Raw genomic sequence first — 26438 nt, 5'->3', positions numbered from 1 at the left:
TCCACTCACCCCAGACACAAACGCGGATGCGCACCCACGCAGTGGAAGGAAAGGGGAGACTGAGAAGGCTGTGCCACAAGGTTGGGGGTCCTAAAGCGGGAAGGAGGCACCGCACCCGGAGACCGACTCAGAGACCACGGACGCTCCCTCTCCCCGCTCCACCTTTCCTACAAAATCTGGGCCCCTCTGCCGGCATTCTGGTTTCTCACAGGGGGCTTCCTGGAGGTGATGGAATTTAAGGAAGGTTGATCCAAGAGCGCCGAGGAGCTTACATCAGGTTGCGGGCGGAGAGGTGGCGAGAGAATAGAGGGGACGATGAACCCCGAACTCAGTTTTGGAAAACAGTTTAATGACCATTTCTGAAGCCCCCATGCCCACCCAGGAGGGCTTGAGTTCACGCCTAGTCCACCGTCAAGTCCACGTCCACTGACACCTAGGAAGGAAGGAAAAGGGAAGAGGCTGGGTTAGGGTCTGTTGTGACCGCCAAAGGGAGGCCTCCAGGTCAGCTCCCAAGGCCCGAGGTCCTCCAAGGAAAGACTTTCTGGGTCTAGAGGGAAAGGAGTGGCCGGGCTGGGGAACGGGGTGGGATCTAGTTGGGCCCGAGTTTGCGGCATCAGGTTGGATGGCTGGGGTCTCTTGGCTGGGCTTGGGGCGGAGGTGAAGAGGGCTGGACTTGCAAAGTGGAAGAGCCCATAGGGCTGAGTCTTGATCTGTAGACTAAGATCCGGATGTCCCCAGAACCAGAATTTGCGCGCGAGGGTGGAGATGGGCGGGGCCCAGAAAGGTGGAGCTTGGCTCAGTAGGTGGGTTCCACTGGAGAATGGATTTGGAGGTTGATAGACTAAAGTAAATAGATGTGTCCAGCATCTGTGAGCTGGGGCTTTCCTGGAGTGGGCCTCAAAGGGTCTCAGCGGGGTGGAACCTCGATGAGTTGGCAGGCCTAGTTTGGTTTTGGGGGCTTTGGGTCTGCCAGAGTAAAGCAGATCTTGAGTTTGAGTGACGTGGCCTGTAGGGGGAAGAAGGGCCTGAATTTTGCAGGAGTGCGTTAGTTAGCTGCATTTGTTAACCAGCTCCGGAGGCGGGTGGGGTCCTGTGTGGGTATAGTAGTAGCTGGACCGCGCTCACCGAAATGGGACTCCGGTCTCTTTGTAGGAGGTCCAGGCTGGGCCCTGGGCGGAGCAGACGCAGTGCAAAGTGCACGCAGTTGCTGCGCGTGGGGTGATAGGGAGGCGGGTCCGCGTCCATGGCTTCGCGCACGCGGCGCTCCAGCGCGGCGCGGTCAATGCCGCCGCGTCTACGCAGCACACGCCACAGCGAGCGGGAGCGCAACAGCGGGCGCTGCCCCTGTTTGGATACAACCCCTTCGCAAGAGCCCAGAAACATGTGCGGCCCGTGACCGCCGGGATTCTTGCCTGCGGGGATGCCGGACAGGTGCGGATCAGAGCCGGGCTGAGGTCCTGGGACCCCAGCCCCGTGATCCTGCACCACCATCTCCCAGGACCCGGCGCCCCTACGCCCCATCCCTGGGTACCCAAGCGCCTATTTTCAGGGACCCGCACCCCGACTCGGGACCCGCAGACTTCTTCTCTGTGTGGCCCGCCCACTGCTGGGCAGCCGCTCTGTACAGAATAGGGCCTGTGTTTCCGTTGGAGACGCTCACCCTCGAAGTGGATGCTCTCTCCGTGGCCGCAATACACGCCCACGTGGGCCCCGCACCAGCGTCCGGTGGGGGACATCAGCCTGAACAGGAAGAGGTCTCCGGGCTCAGGCTCGCTGCCCTGCAACTCCAGGGCCTCGAAGTGCTGACCCAGGAAAGCCTGAGAGAGGAAGAACTTAACGGTGCTGACGGCCCCAGTCAGGGCCTGGGAGGAGAAAGGGATCAGACCGCCGGGCCTTTGCACAGGCCAGGGTGAAGGAGGAGCCGGTTCCTTCCACTGAGCATCGGGTCAGATGGTCGGCCCAGGGCTCAGGGAGACGGGACTTCAGGCTAGGCCCAAAGTGAATGTCATCACTACCGCACCCCGCCTCCCTGTGCTGAGGAACTCCAGAGGCCTGGACAGCACGGATAAATCCTGCTCTGAGCCACCCCTGGGGACCCTCAGTTTCCAGCATTTGGGACCTCCTCCTCATCCAGTGTTTTCTTCTCATCTCAAATTACAGCCTCTCCATTCTCTTCCCCTCCCCCTGCTCTAGGATCCCCTTCCCCAGACTTCTCCTCTCTTGCCATTTCCTGGAGGCAATAGCCAGGACTGTGTGTACCTGAGTGGGGCAGCAGTCCTGAAGAAACCGAGAAACCGGGGTGAAATCTGGACCCCAGACAGGCACCCCCTCCCAAGGCTGAGTGGAGAAGGACGCCTCCAACAACCGCAGCAGCAAACACCTATGGAGCAGCCGCTCGTTTTAGGGCTTAATACAATCCTCCAGGATGGGGACTGTGTCCCCATTTTCAGGATAAGGAAACCGCTTTGCAGAGGTTATACGTTGCTGGAAGGCACGCAGCTTAGTGTACGTCTGCATGATTCTGTGTCTTGTGCCCTTTGTACTAAATATCAGTCACCTCCCACACCTCCTTTTCCTCTGTAAGGAGGTGAGAGATCTGTTTAGTTCAGGTTTCTGTCTTTACTGGGAACGGAGGGTTTTTGGGACTCGGGAGGATGGTCTCCTGGGCTGTGCCTGAGCTTTGGTCTCAGAGAGAGCCTGAGAAAGGGGTGAAAGTAGGGCCTGCTGAGCACTGAGAATCCCGGGCTGGCAGGGGAGCTGGGAGAAGGAAGTGGTCGGGGGACCCCTCCCAGTCCTCGGTTATCTTTGTTGGAAGGGAGAAGGTCGACTCCAGCAGATTCAACTGGGGTGGAGAGGACCCACATACAAATAAGGAGCAGGGCTGCCCCAGCCCACGTCGCAGAGTGCCAACCGCCGTGTGGCTCCCTGTGTCTCTTCTGTCCCTGACCCTCCCCATCCGTCCTGGCCGCAGTCTAGAGTATCCTCTCCTTATTACTGGGTGAGTCTTGTTTTCCCAGGCTGGAGCTGTGGAAGACTCAGGGAACCAACTCGTCCCAGTTTTCCCGGGACTTTCTGGATTTTAAAACTGAAAACCCAGCATCCCAGGAACCCAGGAGAACCTGGACACTTGGCCCCCCTAGGCTCAGGTCTCCCCCATCCCCTCTCCCTTGACCTCAGGAGACCCCAGGAGAACCAGTCACGTGAACAGCCTCGTCACGCTCTCCTGAAGTCCACCAGGTAGGGAGGGTACCTGGGGTCCTGCTTCCCCCGACTAGGCCAAGCAGTGGTCACAGCTGTGGAAAAGGGTGGACTGTCCTGGTCCCTGTTGGTGCAACAGGTACCCCACCTGGGGAGAAGAAAAGACACGCTGAGGACTTCTGCTCCAGTTACCTGGGATGTGAAGCTCATCTAGGGAGGAAAAAAAACCTGCTGTGACCACCTGGCTGATGAGGACTGAGGATCCAAGCCGCTGCCCTTCCCACCTCCCCCAGCTCAGGTTGTGCGCTCTGCATGTGGGGCTGGGCTGTCCGTGTCGGTGCAGGGCTGCGCATTTGCTGTGTCCATGAGTCTGTGCTGCGACACTGGATGCAGGACAGGGAGGTCAAGTCCTGGCTGTGCCACTTCTCTATATGGGACATCAAATAAGCACTTCCTCCCTCTGGGCCTCAACTTCCTCATCTGTCAGCTGGGGACGATAAGCTCGTAAGGCTGGCTATCACAGGCCAATTGTGAGGCACTGAGAGCTCTTTGTGAGCGAGACAAGGAGAGATGAGCAGGTCTGCTCCTGAGCTGTACAGTTGGGCGTCAGGGGAGAAGGGGTGGGGAGAATGCATCTTTCTCGGCTCAGAGGAGAGGAACAATGGGCCCTCGGAGGCTGGCTGCCTCCCTGTGACCCCTGCCCCAGAGCTCTCAGGAAATCACCCAGCTGGAAAGGCCCTGGACGCAGGGCCCCACCCAGACTCTCCCTCTGAAAGTTCCCCAGTGGCGGTGGGGTGATGAGGCTGGCCACCTTCACCGCTTTGAGTCCGAGTCTGGATGAGGAGCTACCCCTTCAGATAGGGTGTCTAGGTCCACATGTGGGGGCTCTGTCCATAATGATAATAGCATTTATGGCCAGAAACTGTGCTAAAGCTCCATTTTGTCCTAACAATAACGTTGCGAAATAGATACTGTTGCTATCTTTTCCAATTTGCAGATGGGAAACTGAGGCTTGGAGAGGTTGCCAAGGTTACAGACTGGTAAGTGGAGGAGCCAGGATCCAAGCCCAGGCTGTGGAGCTCCAGTGCCCATGACCTTAACCATGGTACAGTACTGTCTCTCTCACACTGCTGGCACATGAGTGTCCCCTGCCCCAGACCCTCCTGCTGGGAAGTATGGACCCCTGTATCCTTCCTGACCTGGAGAAACAGCCACCCTTCCCCTTGGCTTTCCTTGAACCAAGCCGTCGTTTTCTTTGTAACAAGGGAAAAGGACCAAGGCCCTGGAGCTGTGAGCAAGAGTCCAGGGGACAGCCTGACAGTGTTGGCCCCACCACTGGGGCTCTCTGGGGGCCAGAGCTCTTTCTCCTCTCGCTCTGACTGAGGCTTTCAGGGGCACAGCAATGAGATGGCCCTAAAACAGGGTGTGGGTGTGACAGGCAGTCTCTCTGGGGCTCCGGGCCCTGCCCTTCCCCCACAGGCCCCTGCAGGACCTCAACCCACTGGTGTCCTCTCACGGAGCACAGGTCTTCTGGGGCCACCGTGGCAATGCTTGGCTCTGTGGCTGTGGTCTGGCCTCAATCTCCAGCCCCTCCCGTCCCCTTCGGTCTAGCCCTGGACAGAGGGTTCCCCTGTGGCAAGCAAGGTTTGGGATCACTGCTTTCAGCTGGCCACCTTCAGCCAAAGGATCGGGGCTCTCCACTGGGGCAGAGCAGGCCTTTTCCTTGCGCCTCCAGCACACCCTGGTCTGGCCCTTCCTTCCCTGACAAAGCCTTTGGTCACCCCCTCCCCCTTGGCCCATCCCACCTACATCCTGCCCCCCGCAGCCCAAACAGCTCACCTTGAAGCAGCTCCGCTCCACACCTTGCTAGGTGCTGTCCTTCTGTGGCCAGAGCAGGAGGACAAGCTGTCCACCCCTCAGGCAGACAAAGGAGCCAAGCAGGAAGCCTTGGGGCCCTGTTCTGAGCATCACCTGACCGCGGCACTCCCTCCTCCTGGCAGCTCTAGGGGCAGGTGGCAGCCAGAGACGGTGAGGTTGGGGTCTGGGGTGGGTAATTGGTGCCCTCATCCACCCTCTCCCCCCTTCTCCTGGGGTTCTGCCCCTTCCCCGTACCTGCTTATGTGGGCACTGCCACTTGTGCCTTCTCTCTGAACCCATCCTTCTCCCCTCACCGGGCTCCAGGGAACCCGAATGCCCCATACCCACCCTATTGCTGTCAGAGAACAAGCTCTGTATGGTTTCAATGCCTTTAAACTTATTGAGACTTGCTTTATCAACTAACATATGGTCTGTGTGGGTAAATACACCATGTGCACTTGAAAATGTTGATTTTGCACCTTTAGGGTGTAGTATTCTGTAAATACCAATTAGGTCAGGGTAGTTGATAATGTTCAGATCATCTGTGTCTTTACTGATTTTTTTGTATAGTTTTTCTAACATTTGTTTAGAGAGAGAGTTTAAAACTTCCAACTGTGGTTGTGCAATTGTCTATTTCTCCCCTTAATTCTGTCAAATTTTGCTCTGTGGATTTTGAAATTCTATTATTAGGTACATAAGCATTTTATGATTGTTATGTCTTTCTGATGAATCAATTTTTTATCGTTAAGAATGTTCCTCTTTATCTCTGCTAATACTTTTTGCTTAAGTCTATTTCATCTGATATTATGCTCACTGTTTGCTGGTATATTTTTCCCATCCATTTACTTTCATTCTATCTGTGCCTCTATATTTAAAGTGCATCTCTTATAGACAGAACGTAGTTGAGTCTTGCTTTTTATTCATTTTGGCAATCTCTGCCTTTAAATTGGACAGTTTTGTCCATAGATATTTAATGTAATAATTGATATGGTTGGATTTACGCCAACTATTTTTTGGGTTTTCCCCCCTTTTGATGGTTATTCCTTTGTTCTCCTTTTCCTGTCTGCTTTTGGCATATTCAAGTATTGTTTTTAAGAATTCCACTTTACCTATTGGCAGTTAGTTCTACCACTTTATCTTATATTTTAGTAGTTTCTCTAGGTATTACAATGTCATCACTTAACTTTTGACAATCTCCTTGGAGATAATGTTGTACAACTTCACATAAAGTGTAGAAGCCTCGTAACCATATAGGTCCATTTACTACCATCCCCTGCCCCATCCTTTATGCTAGATTTGTTATATGTATTATATCCACATACATGCTAAACTCCACAAGGCAATGTTATAAATTTTGCTTTAAACTGCCCTATATTTTAAAGAAAGTAAGAAGAAAAAAATAGTCTTTTATATTTACTCAGATATTTACCATTTCTGATCCTCTTCATTCATTCTTGAAGATCCAAGATTTTCTCTGAAATCATTTCCCTTTAGCCTGAAGAATTTCCTTCAGCATTTCTTATGGTACAGATCCACTGGCGATGAATTCTCTTAGATGAATTCTTTAATCTGAAAATAACTTTATTTCATCTTCATTCATCCTATTGGATGTAGAATTCTGTATTAATGATCTTTTTCTTTCAGCACTTTAAAGATTTCACCCCACTACTGTCTGACCTTCATTGTTTCAGGGGAGAAGTCCAAGACACCTCAAATTATTGCTCCCCAGTGTGTCATTGTGGTTTATCTTTGCTTTCCAGATTTTCTCTTTTTATTTGTTTTCAGCAGTTTGATTATGATATGCCTAGGAGTGGTTTTCTTCGTATATATCTCATTGGGGTCCCTGAGATTTCTGAATCTGTAAATTTTTGTCTTGACCAAATGCAAGGATTTTTTTGCCATTATTTCTTCACATTTTTCTACTTTGTTTTCTCTCTCCTCTCCTTCTAGAACTCCAATTAATACTGTCACTTTAATATTGTTTGGCAGATCTTTTTTTTCAATCTTTTTTCTCAGTCTCTTGACTGAGATGTCTCCTGATATTTCTTTGATTTCACTGATCTTTTCTTATGACACCCTCAGTTGGCTGTTAAGCTCACTCTTTGAATTTTTTATTTATTTTCAGTTTTAGAATTTCTATTTTTAAAATAATTTTCTTTGCTCTGTTAAGATTTCCCCATCTATTTTTTCATTATGACTATATTTTCCTTAAAGCCTTTTGTAGATATTTATAATAGCTGCTTCGAAGGTTTTCTCCCAACATTTGGGTGGTCTTGGTATCTACTGCCATTGTCTGACTTTTCTGTTGACCTTGAGTTATATATATATTTTTTTTGCATGTCTAGGATTTAAAAAATTTGTACAGTGGACATTGGGGATGATACACTGCACAGATTCAGGATTCTTTTATCTTCCCCTGGAGAATGTTGATTTTTGTATTAGTAGGCAGGCAAATTAATAGCTTGAACTTGACCTCAAATTTGTGGAGTCTTGGTTCAACCTTTTCTTATGGTGGGTCTGTTTAGCTTTCACCATTATTATTAGGGTGAATTTCTTAGTTCTGGCACGTAGTCTTCCAAGGCATGGCCCATCTGGGATTTCAGTGGACAGTCCAAGGCATTTACCAAGCCCCTTTATATTTGTGGAAGTCAAGAACAAATTCTGTCTGCCTTTGAGCAGGCAGCAGCTGGAATATCTGCCTTCCAGCTGTTGCTTCCCCTGGGCTCCTTGGAGTCCCTCCCAGGGGATGTGCAGTAAAGGGTCATCCAAGGATTTGAGGGAATTTCATATGCAGGTTTTGGGGATCCCCTCCCTGCAGATCCCTCCTTTATGAGATATTCCCCCCTCAGTTCCCAGCTGCTATGCCCTAAACTTTATCCACTGATATCCTAAGCCAAGAAGTCTATGGCTTTCTGCAAGAGTTCGGCCACCTCACGCTGTGCAGCCTGGGGTGTGCCCTAAGGGGAGAGCTTTGGAAAGACGGATTTCACTGAGCACAGTTCTCTTCTTTCAAGGCTCAAATCTCCAGGTTCTCTTGGCTCTTGATTGCTCTCTAATTCCTCCAAATAATTTTTAATTTTATATTTTAAATTAACACTCAGTAAAATTGCCTATTTTTGTAGTACATTTCTATGAATTTTAACATATGTATAGATTCACCACAACCAATACAGAACAGTTCCACTGTCCCAAAAAGTAGCCCCTTTTAACATCTTAAATTAGTATGGTCCACATGGCAAAATTAATGAACCAATATTGATACATTATTATTAAGGTCCATACTTCATTCAGATTTCCTTAGTTTTTTGCTCAAGTCCTTTTTCTGTTCCAGGATTCTGTCACAGATATCATATTACATTTCTTCATCATGTCTCCTTGGGATCCTTTTGTCACAGTGGTTTTAATTTGAATTTCCTTAATATGTTGAACATATTTTCTTGTACTTATTTGTTATCTGCATAATCCCCCGGTGAAGTGTCTGTTCAAGTCCTTTGCCTATTTTTTTTAAATTGAGATATAATTCACATACCATAAAATTCACCATTTTAAAGTGTACACTTCAGTGGTTTTTGGTATGTTCCTAAGTTTGTGCAACCATCATCACTATCTAGTTCCAGAACATTTTCATCATTCCAAAAAACACTTCATATCTATTAAGCAGTCACTCCTCATTCTCCTTCCCACACCACCCCACTCAGCTCCTAGTAGCCACTAATTTTCTGTCTGTCTACATGGATTTGCCTATTCTGGGCATTTCATAAATGGAATTGTATAAACTGTAGCTTTTTGTGTTTGGCTTCTTTTGCTTAGCATAATATTTTCAAGATTAATCCATGTTCTAGCATGTACCAGTACTCCATTTGTTTTTATGGTCAAGTAATATTCCATTGTATAGACATGCCACGTTTTGTTTGTCCACTCATCAGTTGGGGGACATTTGGGTCATTTTCACTGTTTGAATTTTATAAATAAGGCTTCTATGAATATTCACGTATCAGGTTTTGTTTGAACACATGTTTTCAGTACTCTTGGGTGTATACCTAGGAGTGGACTTGAGGGGTCATGTGCTAATTCCATGTTTGACTTTTTGAGGAACTGCCCAACTTCCTTTCAAAGCAAGTGCACCATTTTACATTCCTATCAGCAGTGTTTCGGTTTCTCTACATTCTTGTCAACACTTGTTGTCTGTCTTTTTTATTATAGCCATTCTAGTAGGTATGAAGTGATATCTCCTTGTGGTTTTGATTTGCATTTCGCTAATCACTAATAATGTTGAGTATCTTTTCATGTGCTTATTGGCCATTTGTATATCTTCTTTAGAGAAATGTCTATTCAACATCTTTGCCCATTTTTAATTGGGTTGTGTTTTTATTATTAAACTGTGAGAATTCTTTATATATTCTGGATACTATACCTTTACCAGATATATGGTTTGCGAATATTTTCTCCCATTCTGTGGATTGTTTTTTCACTCTCTTGATAGTATCCATTGACACACAAGTTTTTTGCTTTGATGTAGTTCAGTTTATCTATTTTTTCTTTTGTTGCTTGTGTTTTCGGTGTCACATCTAAGAAACTGTTGCCTAATCCAAGATCACAAAGACTTACACCTATGTTTTCTTCTAAGAGTTTTCTAGATTTAACTCTTACATTTAGGCCTTTTATCCACTTTTGGTTAATTCTTGTATCTGGTGTGAGGTAGGGGTCCAACTTTATTATTTTGCATGTGGATGTCCAGTTGTCCTAGCACTATTTGTGAAAATAGTCTTTTCCCCACTGAATGATCTTGGGTCTCATTGAAAATGAATTGGTTATAGTTGTATAGATTTATTTCTGAGCTCTCAATTCTATTCCATTGATCTATATGTCTGTCCTTATACTGGTACCATATTGTCTTGATTATTGTAGATTTGTAGTAGGTTTGAAATCAGGAAATGTGAATCCTTCAACTTTCTTCTTCTTTTTAAAGATTGTTTTGGCTATTTAAGATCCCTTGCAATTCCATATGAATTTTAGGATCAGCTTGTCCAGTGGTTTTTAAAAAGACAGTTGGGATTTTGACAGGGATTGTGTTGAACTTGTAGATCAATCTGGGAAGTACTGCCATCTTAATAATGTCTTCCAATCCATGAACATTGGATGTTTTTCCATTTATTTAGGCCTTCTTTAGTTTCTTTCAACAACGTTTTGTAGTTTTCAGTGTACAGTTCTTGAATTTCTCTGTATAAAATGAATTCTAAGTATTCTTTTTGATGCAGGGAGGGTACCTTTCACATGAGAGTTTTATCTCCTGCTTTCAGGAAGAAAAGGAGGGTCACAGTATCCTTCTTGTACCTGCTATTTCTTAGGAGCTTTTAATTCAAAATAATCAATAGGCCAAAGTGGCATATTTTGGGGTGACATAGTCTAGTTTCCTTTACTAGTATAGTAAGAGAAGAAAAAGAAGTAGAAGGCAAAACAAATAAAAGGCATGGTCCCACCTCTCTAGGAGCTTAGAGTCTGTGCCTGTAGCACCATGTCATGGAGAAAGGGGGAGGAAACAAAATGAGAGATGTGAGTGTCTTGACTCCTGCTCCATTCACCAAGGCTGCCTTCAAGAGAGAGTGACTTCTCTGGACTTGCAAGAACGATCTTCCTCCGTAGGTATTTTTCTTTTAGATATTGAAATCTATGGTCTTCAGTCTGGGAAATGAATTTTTAGCCTACAGCTAATAGTATTATTATTATCATACATGTCATTATACTAGATGTATTAAATCTTATGTGCCAGGCATTATATAAACCTATTGTTTAAAACAACCCTGAATGGTAGATTGAAAGAGGCCTTATATACCACGGAGAGAATCTGATCCATCCTATAGTCCCCTAAGGAGCTACTGAAGGTTTTTAAGCCATTGGAATTTTATAATTAGATAAGTTTTAGAGAATAACTAGTGGCCAGTATGAAAGATAATGGAAAGAGAGAAAGCAGGTCTTTTGGAGGTGGCTGGGTGAGGGCAAATGAATAATTAAGAGATGAATGTGGGGGCTGGCCCCATGGCCGAGTGGTTAAGTTCACGCGCTCCGCTGCAGGCGGCCCAGTGTTTCGTTGGTTCGAATCCTGGGCACGGACATGGCACTGCTCATCAAACCATGCTGAGGTGGCATCCCACATGCCACAACTAGAAGGATCCACAACGAAGAATATACAACTATGTACCAGGGGGCTTTGGGGAGAAAAAGGAAAAATAAAATCTTTAAAAAAAAAAATTTAAAAAAAAAGAGAGAGATGAATGTGTTAACTAAGGCAGTGGTGGGCAGAATAAAAAGACAGGGGCATAAAAGAGAGATTGAGGTGATTGCTACTTGAGAATCATTTTAATTGGGTTGTCCCTTGACATCCTTTCAGATCTTTCTTCCTAACTGAAGTAGGTTAAGGGTTAAGTTTTTTCTACCCTAGTTCTTGATTCATGTCCACATTATACTCTTTCTGTGTTAAATGCCATAACGTTAATTTATTTGATCCTCTCAAAATAAGTTACAGACAAGCATTTTAGAGAGAATTATTTGAAAGGGTCTTTTTCAAGGTTTAAAGGCACAACCAGAACCAGACCCCAGATGTTCTAACAGTTGGGCTCCATGGGTAACAATACAGAGAAACTACAGTCTGTTTGGCTGATAGGCTATTGAGAGAGCAGAACAGACATCTTCATGAGGTTTCACTCCTGGCTTGTTGCAGATAAAGCTTCATTTTGCATCTCTATTCAGAAACATTTGGAGAGAACACATTTAGAGGTCTTCAAATCACGAAGATCATCGCCAATATCTTTCTTGTCTTTCATAATCATTCTAATCTTCCTCAATGGTCGAGTGAGACTTCTCTCATAACGTCCAAACAACACTGTGGGTTTTTCCCCAATTGACTCTTCTCACAGCCTAAGAAAAGCATAGAGGACGCGTCTGTCCCCTGCTCTTGATTGTTACTCCTCCACCCCACGGTTGGTTCCTGCCTCCAGAGGATGCTAGGGACACTTCCTTGCCCAACCAAGGAACAGGCTGTAGCAAATAAAATAATAGAGCATTATTGCCATCCTCTATTTTCTTCAAAAGAGAATGAGTTTTTATCTGTATGTAACCATGAATGTATGTGTGTCTGAATTGGGAAAACCTACGTTGAACTTGGGAAAACCTTTAGGTGCTTCTGTAGAATTCCTGCATTTGCTTTTATTTGTGGTTTTGAGGTCCCAGTTAGGATAAATAGAGACTTGCTCATCATCCTGGATCTTATCCTCACACACGTATAAGAGCATCTGAACATTCAAAATTTGAATCATTAGGATTTGAGTGAAAGGAATAAGGAATCCTGGAGTCTGAGTGATATGTTTTGTATTTGTTTAACAAGTCTGTCTCATCTATGTATGGCCCATTAACTGTTTATTGACCTGGCTTTACTGGCTGACCTATTGGTGGGAGGAACAAAGGAGAGGGAGGGGAATGACCCACTGCAACCCCCAGAGGATACAGTCAGCAGGACCTATCCCCATAGCAGCCTCTGACCACCTTTTCACTGGAGACAGTCTGCAGAGGAAACAGCTGGGACTCACCTGAGCACACCTAGGTTACACTCTGGGTGATCAAAGCCTTGTACAACTGTGCCATCCTATCACGCTCCAAGGTATTTGGGGCTAAGTTTAGGCTTGCCAGATTTTTGTTTGTGATAAAAACAAAGACAAGATCCTCACAACAATCAGAAATGAAAAACATCCCTCAAACATATAAAGAAGACACAAATAGATGAGAAATGACCCAAACTAAAGTTTGGAAAGTAAGCAGTAAAACCATATGTGAGCCTGAAATAAAGAACCTTGTGAAAGTCTTGAAAAAGATAAACCGAGGATAAAAAAAAAGGAGCTTATAGTAAACGTACACAATTTATTTGTTCATAAGAAGTAGTTTAAGCAAAAATTTTGCCTCTAATACTTATACAATTCATAAGTCACAAATTCAACTTAATTGTTAAAATTTTTGGTGAACCGATGTTTTAAATTTTATATCTCAGAGTGAGGAGATAATTTGTTCATTTCATAACCACAGAAACAAGCTAGGTAAAACATTGAAGAAAAATTAAAAAGAAAAAGTTCCTTCTGTCACTATGTATACTCCAGGTTAGTAAAGGAATGAATATCACTAACAAACTGTTGGCTGAAGTCAAAGGAAGGACTTTTCAGAGGTTTTTCCCCAGTCAATGAAGGGATCCACAGGATGCAATGATCCATATCTTATTCCAAGCAGAAATCAGAAAAAATAGTATATTAACTTTTCCTTTGTTTCAGTTTTGTAGTGTCATAAGAACAGACTAGCTCTTCCTAAGAAATTACAGGTTGTTCTGTTTGAGAAGATATATATCCATTCATGTAGTTGTCATTGCTGGTGCTAATTTTGGCGGGGGGTAGATCTAGATTTCCATCTGGTGTTATTTTCCTTTTGCCTGAATGAGTTCCTTTAATATTTCCTACAGGGAGGGACTGCTGGTGAATTCTTTTAGCTTCAATGTGTCTGAAAAAAAAATCTTTCTTTCACTTTTTTTTTTTTGAGGAATATTAGCCCTGAGCTAACGTCTGCTGCCACTTCTCCTCTTTGTGCTGAGGAAGACTGGCCCTGAGCTAACATCTGTGCCCATCTTCCTCTACTTTGTATGTGGGATGCCTACCACAGCATGGCTTGCCTAGTGGTGCCGTGTCCACACCCGGGATCCAAACTGGTCAACCCCGGGCCGCTGAAGTGGAACATGCCAACTTAACCACTGTGCCACGGGGCCAGCCCCTACTTTTGTTTTTGAAAGAAGGTATAGAATTGGTATACCTTTTGTTTTGTTTTGAAAGAAGGCATAGAATTGGTCTAGCAATAACAGGTTTTTTTTCCTTTCAGTATTTGAAGATGTTGCTCCAGTCTTCTCAGTTACATTGTTACCAACAAATTATCTGCTGTCATCCTTTGTTCTTCTGTATGTAATGTCTCCCCCAACACCGCCTCCCCCACGCCCACACCTTCTGGTTGCTTTTAAAGTTTTTCTTTTTCACTGGTTTTAAGAAATTTGATTATGATGTTCTTAGTATACTGTTTTCACGTTTCTTGTTCTTGGTGTTCACTGAACTTTGATCTGTGGATTTACAGTATTCATCCATTTGGGAAATTTTGGGTCATTATTTCTTCAAATATATTTTCTATCCTCCCCTCTCTTATCTCCTTTGGGAATTCAAATTACAAGTATATTAGGCCACTTGAAGTTATCTCATAGCTCATTGATACTTTGTTCACTTGAAAATTTTTTTCCCTTCTGTTTCACATTGAAGAGTTTCTATTACTCTGTTTTCAATTCACTAACCTTCTGCAATGTCTAATCTGCCATTAATCCAATCCAGTTTATTTCTCATCTCATATGGTGTATTTTTCATCTCAAAAAGTTCAACTGGGATGTTTTTTATATCTTCCATGTCTCTACTTAACTTTTTGAACATACAGAACACATTTGTAATAACTTTTAATGTTCTTCTCTGTGAATTATAATATCTTTGTTAGTTCTGGATTACTTTCAATGGATTTATTATTCACTCCACTATGGATTGTATTTTCCTGCCTGCATTCAATTGACTTATTATTCACCCCACTTGGATTTTTTTTTTCATGCCTGGTAATCGTTGATTGGATACTAGACATTGTGAATTTTACATTGTTAACTGCTGGATGTTTGGTATTCCTACAAATTTTTGGAGCTTTGTTCTAAGATGCAGTTACTTGGAAACTGATCCTTTCTGGTCTTACTTTTGAGATTTCTCAGGTGGGACTAGAGCTGTGTTTAATTTGGGGATAATTATTCCCCACTAATGAAGCAAAACCTTCTTTGGTACTCTCCCCATTGCCCAATGAATGGTGAGTTTTTCCAGTCTTGCTGGTGGGAAGAGGCACTATTTTTGGCTCTGTCTGAGAACTGGAATTGTTCTAATTCTTTCAGGTGGTTCTTTTCCTGGCATCAGGTAGTTTCTACTCACACATGAGCTGATCAGTCCTCTGCTGAATATTCAAGGTGAACCCTCTGCAAATCTCTACATTCACCTGTGCATCTCTCTCCTCTGATACACCTGCAAATTCGAGCTTCCTTGGTCTCCCTGACTGTCAGCTCCATCTTTTCAACTCAGCGAGTCCACTGGGTCCTGACTGGGTTTTCCTTCTCTCTGCTGTGTCTTGGAAACTCTTCCAAGGCAATAAGCTGGGCAATCACAGGGCTCAACTCATACGTCCTTTCTCTGAGAGATCACTATCCAGCTTTGCACGATGTCCAGCATCTTGAAAACTGTTGTTTCATATGTTTTGTCCTTTTTCTTGTTGTTCTTATTTCAGGCAGGAGGGTAAATACAATTCCTGTTACTACACCTTGGCTGGAACAAAAGTCCACATTTATTGCAATTTTTCACTTAACAATGTGTACTATGTGCCAGGTATTTGATTATGAAAGTGAAAGTAGCTTCTGTTACAGGACATGGAATAGTACATTTTTTAAATGAAAGTTTTAATTTAGCTTTAATTCCACATAAAATTATATGTGGTATGAGATAGGAACCCAATTTCATTTTCCCCCTTAATTTGATAACCACATATCCCAGATCCATTAATTAAATAGCCGTTCCTTTCCCCACTGATTTTCAGTGCCACCTTAGTCATACCGAGTGTCTATATGTGTGGGTCTGTTTCTGGGCCCCCCAATCTGTTCTATTAGTCATTTTGTCTAATCTTGCACCAATACCACACTGTCTTACTATAGCTTTATAATAAGACTAGATATGTGGTAGGAAAAGTCCCCCACCTTGTTCTTCAAGTGTGTCTTAGCTCTTCCAGGCCCCTTATTTTTCTATACATTTTAGAGTCTGACGAGTCACAAAAACTTGTTTGATTTTTATTGTAATCAAACATTGCATTCTACAAAAAATAAAGAATTAGTTCACTTGCAGTACCTAGTTCCCTCTCTCCCCCTCTAAATATTTTATTGCCTTTATTTTTCATACTGGGAGTTTAATTATCCATCTGTCTACTGTGGATAGGTCTATTGACATCTAGATAAGATGAGGAAATTGTCTCCCAACTTCTCTGCACCTCTTTTAGTCTCTCAATTGGTTACATTATTTTAACTTTATACTGTTTAGCAATTTTAATGGTTTTCTCTATACTTTATATATAGATTGAGTCTAAAATTTTCAAAATGGGTATATAGTGTTTATGAGATTATATTTCTGTAAATATCATTTGCTGCAGAATGAAGGAAGGAGATTGGACTCTGAGAAGGAAAAACTCACTCTTTGTCCTGTGTTTTTCCTCTTCTTTCACGTTTATATTGAATACTTCACTTCTGTCACTTCTGGTCACCAAATGTGTGTGACTTTTTACCCCACCAAACAATTCTCTGTGATACCAGCTTGGTGTCCTACAATTTAACTCAGTTCTAACACTATCTACCAGAAGATGGTGTCAGATCCCACAGGTTAAGGGCTCAGTCCCATAAGACTGCCTTTTATTTCTCATTAGGACTCTCAGGGCCCATGCTGGGTGATAATAACAAAATCGTGTGTCTTAGTCAGCTCAGGCTGCTGTGACAAAATACCAGACTAGGGGGCTTAAACAACAGCCGTTTATTTCTCACAGTTCTGGAGGCTGGAGGTCTGAGGTCAGAGTGCCAGCAGGGCTGAGTTCTGCTGAGGGCTCTCTTCCTGGCTTGCGGCACATGGCTGCCTTCTTGCTGTCTCCTCACATCGGGGGTGGGGAGCTGGGAGAGCTCTTCTTGTAAGGGCACTCATCCCATCATGAGGGTCTCATTCTCATGACCTCATTTAAACCCAAATATCTCCCAAAGGCCTCATCTCCAAATACCATCACAGTGGGGGTTAGGGCTTCCACATATAAATTTTGAGGGAACACAATTCAGTCCACAGCATTGTACCTGTACCTCAAATTATGTAAGAGACATAACTGGAGCGCTTGGGATGTACCAACTCTGTGTCACATGCTTATATAGAAGCTGAGGAAGGAATGATAACTGATAGGGGAACGTAGGAGAAACCGTGGAGGGTGGGAAATACCACCAAGGAAGAAGCCACTTCACCCTGCAGAATGCTAGAAGGATCCACAACCAGGAAATACCAGGGGCCACTGCGTACGGTAATGAGATATAGGGTCAAGAACCCACACGTGAAGTATTGTCCCTCCCTCCTACTGAGCATGCAGAACGCCTTACAGCCAAGCATCCACCCCAGGGCGGGAGTGTGGCAGGAGGAATGGAGAACACCCAGAACTTCCCAACACTCACACACACACACACAACACTGAAACGTTATTCTCTAAAGAAATTTAATGGCTCCAAAGAAAATACCAGGCATTCTGCCATTTAAAGTGAAATGTCAGCATTCCTCTCCCATAATCTTGGCCAGAGGGCAAGTCTCACTCAAGTAGAGAGGTGGTAATCCACTTAATGCCTCATTCTTAAATATGAAAAGTCAAGACCCCCAGATATTTGAGGAAGCTTTCAGTATGAAAAGATGGAAATATCATCTTCCAGTATAAAGATTAAAAAAAAACTGACCCTGAAGGAAACATTTAATTCAGGGAGCAGGAGAGAATGTGCGCGGGAGCATGCACACGTGCGTACACACACACACACAGTGAGAAAACTGCACCCTTAAAACAGTATCAGGGGGCTGGCCCCGTGGCCGAGTGGTTAAGTTCGCGCGCTCCGCTGCAGGCGGCCCAGTGTTTCGCTGGTTCGAATCCTAGGCGCGGACATGGCACTGCTCATCAAACCACGCTGAGGTAGCGTCCCACATGCCACAACTAGAAGGGCCCACAATGAAGAATATACAACTATGTACTGGGGGACTTTGGGGAGAAAAAGGAAAACAATAAAATCTTTAAAAAAAAAAAACAGTATCAGGATGCTAGGAAAGAGTAACAAAGAATAAAAGCTTCTGAAAGTTAAAATCAGTGCTAAAATTAAATCAATAGAAGGGCATGAGGATAAAAATTGAATCAATCTTCAACTAAACAGAATGAAAACAGAGATATAAAAGGAGAGAAAAGAGACAGAAAATCAATCAGGAAGTTCAAGCTTGAATTAACAGAAATTCTAGGAATAAAGAACATAAATAATAGAAGTGAGGGAATTAGAGAGAGGGAGAGAATTTCTCAGAGTGGAAGGGCAACAATCTTCAGAACGGAAGGACTCACTGTTCACTCAGGACCTGGAAATGGAGAAACTGGAACCCTTGTACATGGCTGGGGGAAACTGGAATGGTGCCACTGCTATGGAAAAGTTTGGTGGTTCCCCAAAATGCTAAACATCAAACTACCATATAACCCATCAATTCCACTCCTAGGTATATTACCCAAAGCCTGTGTTTTCTCTGGTAACCCTGCTCCAGAGTGATGTGAGGGTGCAGGTCGTGTATGTATTTTAGGGGATGGTTGTTCCAGGCAGGGAGAGTAGCAAGTACAAAGGCCCTGAGGTAGGAACACAGTTGGCATACTTGAGGAATAACAAGAAAGCCAGAATGTCTGAAGTGGTAAGAGCAAGGGGAACAATGGGAGATGGGCTGGAGATGCATCTGGGGCAGAGATCTCGTGTTGGGCCTTGCAGACCATGGCAGAGATTTAGGATTTTATTTAAAAGTGAGATGCAGTTATTGGGCAGTTTGGCACAGAAGAGTGGCTGGTGATTTAACAGAGCGACTCTGGTTTCCGTGTGGAGTAGAGAAACAAGGGTAGAAGTAGAGTGTCTGGTTAGCGTTCTCAGCTGGCAATCCAGGCAAAGATGTTGGTGGCTGGGAGCAGGTTAGTAATTACATTGGGGGAAGGAAGTGGTCAAATTCAGAACCTATTTTAAAGGTAGAACTCATTTGCTGATAGGTTGGATGTAGAGTGTATTTGAAAGAGCTTGAAAAAGGTTTCTGACCTAAGTGGCTGGGTGAGTGATGGTACGACGTTAAGATGAGAAATACTATGGGATGAGCAGGTTTGAGGGTGGCAGAAGAGTTCACTTTTAGAAATGCTAAATTTGAGATATGTACTGTACGTCAAGTTGGAGATGTGAAGTCAACGTTTGGATGTATGTGTCTAGAGTTGCGGGAAGCCCTCAGGACTAAAGAGTTCATTTGAGCTGCATCAAAATGGAGATGATAGTTAAAGTCATTACGTTTGAGGAAAAAAGTCTGTCAGTGTAGGTAGGAAAGAGGACCAAACTCTGGGCTATTCTAACATTAGAGGTTAGGAGGAAAAGGAGGAGAATTCAGCAAAGGAAACTGAGAAAGGGCAGCCAGTGAGGGAGGAGAAAAACCAGGAGAGGGTGGTGTCCCGGGAACGGCTGAAGAGAATGGCAAGAAGTGGGGAGACATCAGCTATTTCCACTGATGCTGAATGAGGACTGTGAATCGTCTGTGGCATTTTTCAATGTCAAGATTGAGGAATTATGGGAGTCATTGCAAGAATGGTTTCAGTGATGGGGATGAAAATCAGATTGGAGTGAGTTAAAGACAGAATAGAAGGTGAGAAAATAAAGACAATGCGTCTATAATTTCAAGGAGTATTTCTGTAAATGAAAGTGAAGGAATGGAATAGTGGCTGCAGTAGGATATTGGGCCAAGGAAGCGGTATCTTTGTCAATGATGGCAGTTATTATGACCTATCTGTAAACTGAGGGGAATCGTCCAGTAGAGAGGGAAAAATTGACAACTCAGGAAAGAGAGAGGAAGAATTGCAGGATCACAGTCCTTGAATGGTTGAGAGGAGATGGAATCTAGTTCACAGGTGAAGGGAGTGGCCATAAACAAGAGCCCAGACGGACCCATACGAACAGGAGGGAAGATGATGTGGGACAGATTTGGGAAAGAGGGTAAATGGGAGTGGGGGGAGGACTGAGAAGGTAGAGTTATCTTCTGATTGCAAAAGATACAAAAATACGCATTCTTTACCTTTCCCTTGCTGCCTGGGGTCTGTAATTGCAAAGATATTGCCAAGCCCCCTTAAAGATATTTTAATGTGATTAAGTGGGGGGAAAAATGGGACAGCGTGAGAACCATTATTAAAGCAGCCTAGAGAAGAGAAAATACCTACCAGGAAATGGAGAGAGATGGCAGGTCCAGAAGTTTTCTGCCTTCTCCTTGTTTCCTTAGGTAGCGCCACTCACAGGCTATTCTGTGGAACCCACTAAGGTGGTTTGAGGGCGTTCATTTGGATATCTAGACAGAGGCAGCTTCTGGAGAGTCTTGAATTCTAGACTGAGCAGTGTTGGTTGCCCGCTAGGACTCTGCAGGAGCCTCTGGATGGGTCTGAGGAGGGACAGCCATGAGGGAAGCTGAGCCTTTCGAGATATCGGATAAAGGGGAGGGGAGTGAGGAGTGGTACACGGTTTCCAGCTAAGGAGATGACAGGCTTTTGGCCCTTGGCCGATTCCATACAGTATGTAAATAATCCTAACAAGAGTTCACTTGTTTTTATTCCTGAGCAGTATTGCTTTGTATGAACATACCAAAATATGTTTATCCATTCACTTGTTGATGAACATTTGAGTTGTTTAGTTTCGTGCTATTGCAAACAAAGCTGCTGTGAACATCTGTGTACGAAAGAGAATGTGGCAAATGTTAACATTTGGTGAATTTGGGTGACGGGGATGTAGCTTCACTGTACTGTTCTTGCAACTTTTTGTATATTTGAAATTATTTCAAAATTAACACATAGAAGAGGAAGTACAATTCTTACTGAACCTCATTAAAAGACACTTTAAAATTTTTTATTTTGACAATTACCATATAGTCAAATTGACTTCTAGTGTACAGTTCTATGAATTTCAAGACATGTATAAATATCTAACTACTACCAAAATTGAAGGTTTCCATCACTCCAAAAAAAGTCCCTTCTGCTATCCCTTTATACTGCTGGGGCCCAGGGCAGGCCACCCCCAGATATCCCACAATACCATACTGATCATTTTGAATTAAAGTTACTTGAGAAGCAAAAATGGCCTTCTGACCCTCCCGTCTCTCCCCCTGAACCCCTGCCCCAAAGCAGGAAATGAATCTCCCCTGTGAAAGGTGCTCCCCCTCCATCCTTACAGGGCCAGGGGATTCAGGGCCGAGAAGCCTGCAGAAACAAGCCTTGCTAATTTACTACCTCAGGTCTAAACTCTGCTTAAATTCCTCACTAATAACCTACCCCAAACCTAAGTTTCTTTGTCCTGTCATTCCTCACGAATTTATTGTTTCTTTGTGTAAGAGGTACATACAGTGCCTGTTTTGTTCACTCTCTGAGCATCAGCTCTCTATGATCTCCAAGACCTATGTATTAAACTGTGTTTTTCTCTTATTAATCTAGTCTTGTGTCAATTTTCTTATCAGTCCAGCCGTAAGAACACAAGAAGGGTAGAAAGGGGATTTCCCCTCCTGGACAATACTCATGCTGTCTCCCTAGCCCTAACCCCGCCAACCACTCATCTCCACACCAGTTTCCTCTTTTCAAGAATGTCATACAAATGGAATCACAGTGTGCAACCTCTGAGACTAGTTTCAGCATAATCTTTAAGATTGCCGTACGTGTCCAAACCAACAGCACATGCCTTCGGACTGCTGCATAGCATTCACCTGTCGGACACTCAGGCTGTTGCCAGTTTTAGGCAATTATAGCTGGAGCTTCTATAAACATTTGTATGCACGTTTTTGTGTGAGCACAAGTTTCACTTCTCCAGGATAAATACACAGAGGAGCATGGTTGCTGGGTCGTCAGTAAGTGTATGTTGAACTTTATAAGAAACTGCCAAACTGTTTTCTAGAGTGGCTGTACCATTTTGAACTCCCACCAGCAATGTATGAGAGTGCCAGTCGCTCCTCATCTTAATCAGCATACGGTATTGTCAGGTTTGGGGTTTTTTTAGCCAACCTAATAGGTGCCTTGTGGTATCTGATTGTAGTTTGAATTTACATTTCCCTAACGGCTAATGATATTAAACATCTTTTCTTGTGCTTACTTGCCATGTATATATTCTCTTCGGTAAAATGTCTGCTCAAGTCTTTTGACTCTTTTTATTTGATGGGTTGTTATTTTCCCTGTTGAGTTTTAAAAGTTCTTTACATATTCTGGACACAAGTCCTTCCTAAAAGACACTTTCGATCTAAATATTATATATATTTAGTGCTCTTTGAAAATTAAAATAGTGATACAGTTCATTATAGAAAATATGGAATATACAGAAAAGTACAAAAAAGCCACTTCTAATCCCATCACCCTGAGGAATCTACTCTTGAGGGTTGTTTTTTTTTTTTTCCCTGCTGAGGAAGTTTCGCCCTAACAACTGTGCCAATTCTCCTCTATTTTGTATGGTTGCCACCACAGCATGGCTGATGAGTGGCATAGGTCAGTGCCTGGGATCCGAACCCATGAACCCAGGCTACTGAAGTGGAATGCACCAAACTTAACCACTAGGCCATGGGGCCGGCCCCTACTGTCAAGATTTTAATGGCTATATTTCTAGCATTTTCTTAGTACTTAATGATATTTTAAAATAGTAAGATCACAAATGAAGTTGTAAACTACTATTTATTTTAACATCAACATAGTATTAAATTTTCTTTTGCAACATAAAAATATCCAAGCTCTAAGCCTCCATGGACATGCAGATCAGCACAACAGCTGGCTTCTGCATGGTAGTTAAACACTCTGGGTGAACAACAAAACCCAGATTGCTCATTTGTTATGTCTATAACTTTTCTTTTACTAGACATGAAACTTAAAGCAATATAAAAGATTGAAAATAAAGAGATGAGTATGAGAAACCAAGAAAGAAGGATGGTAACATTAACATCAGATAAGGGGATATTGGTTAAATATAAATTGAAAGCACTAGACAGGATAAGAAGGAATTTATGGATGGCAAAATTTACAAACATAGGGCAGTCACTGTCCTGTATGAACCAAGCACATAGCAATGAAATACATAAGGAAACCTTTTGGAAATGCAAGAAAAACTTATTTAAAATACATTTAAGTAGGAAATTTTAATCCCACCTCTTTTAGAACTAAACTGACCTAGGAAATATATCAGAGAATTGAATTCTAAAATCAATAAACTTGAAAACTAAAACCAATAAACTTGATGTAACAGAAGCACAGAACTTCAATTACAAGTAGAAAATATACATATTTTAATGTCCATGGAATATGTAAACATTAATTATGTACTTGACAAATAAAATCTTAATTAAAAAGTACAGAACCTAATTCTCTGATCATAATAAAACTAGAAAAAAATAATAAAAGGATGATCAAAAAACTTAAATATTAAAAAAAATTATACCCGGTCCTGGATAACCCTTGGATTCAAGAGAAAATTACAAGTAAAATTACAACATATATAAAGAGGAATGAAAAAGAGAACACTTTATACTAAAACCTATAGAACACAAAGCAAGCTCTATGCAGAGGCAAATTTATGGCTTTAAAATGTCTTCATAAAAAAATGAAAGATTGAAAATGACGAAATTAGAAAAAATAAAGACTCACATTTGTATTAAGAAATTAGAAAAGAACACAAAACAAAAGAGAGTAGGAAGAGGAACTATCACAAAAACTAAAATTGAAAAATAGAAAATGATAAATAACAGTAGAAACAATAAACTCCAAAGCCGGTTCTTTGTAGAGTTCAACAAAATAGACAAATCTCTTGTGAGCCTGATTTAGAAAAAAAGAAAGCAAAAAATGTAAGGTTAGAAATGAGAAAGTAAAAAACCACATGTGCAGAAAAGATTTTAAAAATCACAGGAGAATTCTATGTCGAATACAATGACAACTAATTTGGAAAACTTTTTGGAAATGAACGCCTTCCAAGCATCCCAGAAAAAGTAGAAAACTTAAGTATTTCAATTATCATAGAAGAGACCAGACACATTGTTTGAAATCCACTATATAATAGTTTCAAAACCAAGTTCTCTATTCAGCCTTAAAAGAGCAGATAATTCTAAGGTTACTTAAATTATTTCAGATCATAGAAAAATATGAAGTGCTCACTAATTTATTTTAAGGGGTCTAGTATAATTGAAAAAAAAAATTTTTTTGGAAGATTAGCCCTGAGCTAACATCCACCACCAATCTTCCTCATTTTTGCTGAGGAAGACTGGCCCTGCGCTAACATCTATGCCCCTCCTTCTCCATTTTATACATGGGATGCCTGCCACAGCATGGCTTGATAAGTGGTGCACAGATCCAAGCCCAGGATCTGAACCAGGGAACCTCTGGCTACCGAAGCAGAGAGCACAAACTTAACCGCTATGCCACTGGGCCAGCCCCAGGATCTAGAATAATTTTAAATACCAGCATCTGATTAATATAGTACCAAAAACTCTGTCTATATACCAATCTCACTGAGATACATTCTAAATAAAATATCAATAAATGGTACCTAAGAGTGTATTAAAAGAATAATATACTTTGACCAAATGGAGTTATTTGGAGATCCTACTGTATTTTAATAGGCATTGTATCAAAACTTATTAATTTGTGATAAACTGATATCTTTAAAACATGGAATTTTCCCATTCTGGAACATGCAATCTCCCTTTACTTAAGTCTTTAAAGTCTTTCAATAACATTCCACATTTCCCACAAAAGTCTTGTGCATCTGTTGTTCACATATTCATATCATGTTCCCTTTTTTCTATTTTATTATATTATGTTCCCTTTTTTCTATTTTATTACTGGTATATAAGAAAAATTTAAGTTTTTACATGTCAATTCGTTAGGCACCTTGTTGAACCATTTAATTAGTTCTAATGCTTTGTCATTTCATTCTCTTACATTTTCTAGAAAGAAAACCACATCATCTGAAAATAATGTTTTCGCTTCTTCCTTTCCTAACATCATCTTTTTCTTGTTTTATTGAATTGGCTAGAAAATCTAGCAACATGTTGAATATCAGTAGTGAAAGTGGGTCTTCCATTTTTTCCTGACTTTAATGGGAATATCTCTTACGTTTTATCGTTAAGTATAAATTTTTGGTAAGTGCCTTTTATCAAGTTGTTACATACCTATTCCCATTCTGCTAAAAGTGTTTTCTTTTAAATCAAAGTAGATATCGGAATTTTTTCAGAAAACATTTTATCAGTTGAGATGATCATATAATTTAAAACCTCTACAACTATTTAATACAATGATTTATAGCAACAGGTTTTCTAATGTTAAATCATTTCTGGGATAGACCCTTTCTTGTTCTAGATGGAATGCAGGATTGAATTTACTAATATTTTATTTTAGAGCTTTGTATCCATGTGAGTTTGGTGAGTTTAGAACTGAAAGGATGCAGCTACAAGCCAAAGAATGCCAAAGATTGCTGGACAGCACCAGAAACTAGGAAGAGACAAGCAAGGATTTTAACCCGAGTCTCAGGGGAGCATGGCCCTGCTGACACTATTTCAGACTTCTAGCCTTCAGAACTGGGAGAGAATAAATAAGTTTTAAGCCGCGTAAGTTGTGGGACTTGGGTATGGCAGCCCTAGGAAATTAAAGCGGCAATTTTAATTTCTAACTTATCTTCCTAGCGCCAACAGTGCCATGTCCACGGTCCAGTTGGGGGCCGTGCAGGCGCTCCATCCCTTCCCTGCTACAGGGATGATGGGCGGGCAGCAGCAGAGGCCGTCAGGAGTCACCAGACGCTTGTGAGCCCCTGCCGTCAGAGGACGTGCAGCCAAAGCCCAACCAGGGGTTGCCATTACGACAGAGAGACCCGGGGCTGCACAGATCACCGAAGGCAGCGAGATGCTCAATACAACGCGGGGCGGCCGGGAGACGGGGCCTCGAGGCCCCAGAGGACGCCCGTGGGGGACGGAGGGAAGTTTTTGAGGACCCTGAGTCTGCAAGCCGCTCTCCAGACCACGCTGAACGGCTCCCAGTCCTGTCCCCAGCTCCACGGCCACCGCCCCGACGCTCCTCCAAGTGACCCCAAGAGACTGCGGGCGCCCCACCTACCGAGCAGTGACCGCGCGACGCTCTCGAGCCCGCGCGCGCAGCCTCCGCACCTCACGCCGCAGTACGCAGTTGCGAGGGGCGGGACTTCCTCCCCACGTCCCGGAAACCGGAAGAGACTCTTTTTCCGCCGGAAGGAGAGCGGAGCTGCGAAGGTGGTGAGACCCCGGAGGGTCGGCTTTGTCGCGTGGGGTGAGGCCGCGCTCTGTTCGGTCGGTGGGGCGGGTGACAGCAGCGTCCTGGCGGGCTGGCTGGCGTATCGGGCTTCGGGGGATGCGGCGGGGAGCGGAAGTCGAGGTGAGGGCCCGGTGATCGTCTTTTGGGGGGAAATGAGGAGGAGTGGAGAGGATGGGGATGGACCT

General features: G+C 43.3%; 1 protein-coding gene across 1 annotated transcript; it reads right to left on the bottom strand.

Annotated features, from left to right (window-relative positions):
* Positions 1-328: 328 nt before the first annotated feature.
* On the bottom strand, positions 329-26438 carry LOC139083844 (uncharacterized; the record flags this gene model as incomplete). Its single annotated transcript, XM_070623097.1, has 5 exons — positions 329-433; positions 1126-1412; positions 1661-1740; positions 3251-3346; positions 26080-26438. Coding segments are annotated over 5 exons (855 nt in total), but the record flags the coding sequence as incomplete, so codon positions are not given.

Source organism: Equus przewalskii, chromosome 1 (assembly GCF_037783145.1).
Source record: "Equus przewalskii isolate Varuska chromosome 1, EquPr2, whole genome shotgun sequence".
Lineage (NCBI taxonomy): Eukaryota > Metazoa > Chordata > Mammalia > Perissodactyla > Equidae > Equus > Equus przewalskii.
Note: the sequence above shows the minus strand (reverse complement) of the source record. Positions and strands in the feature narration are given on the sequence as shown.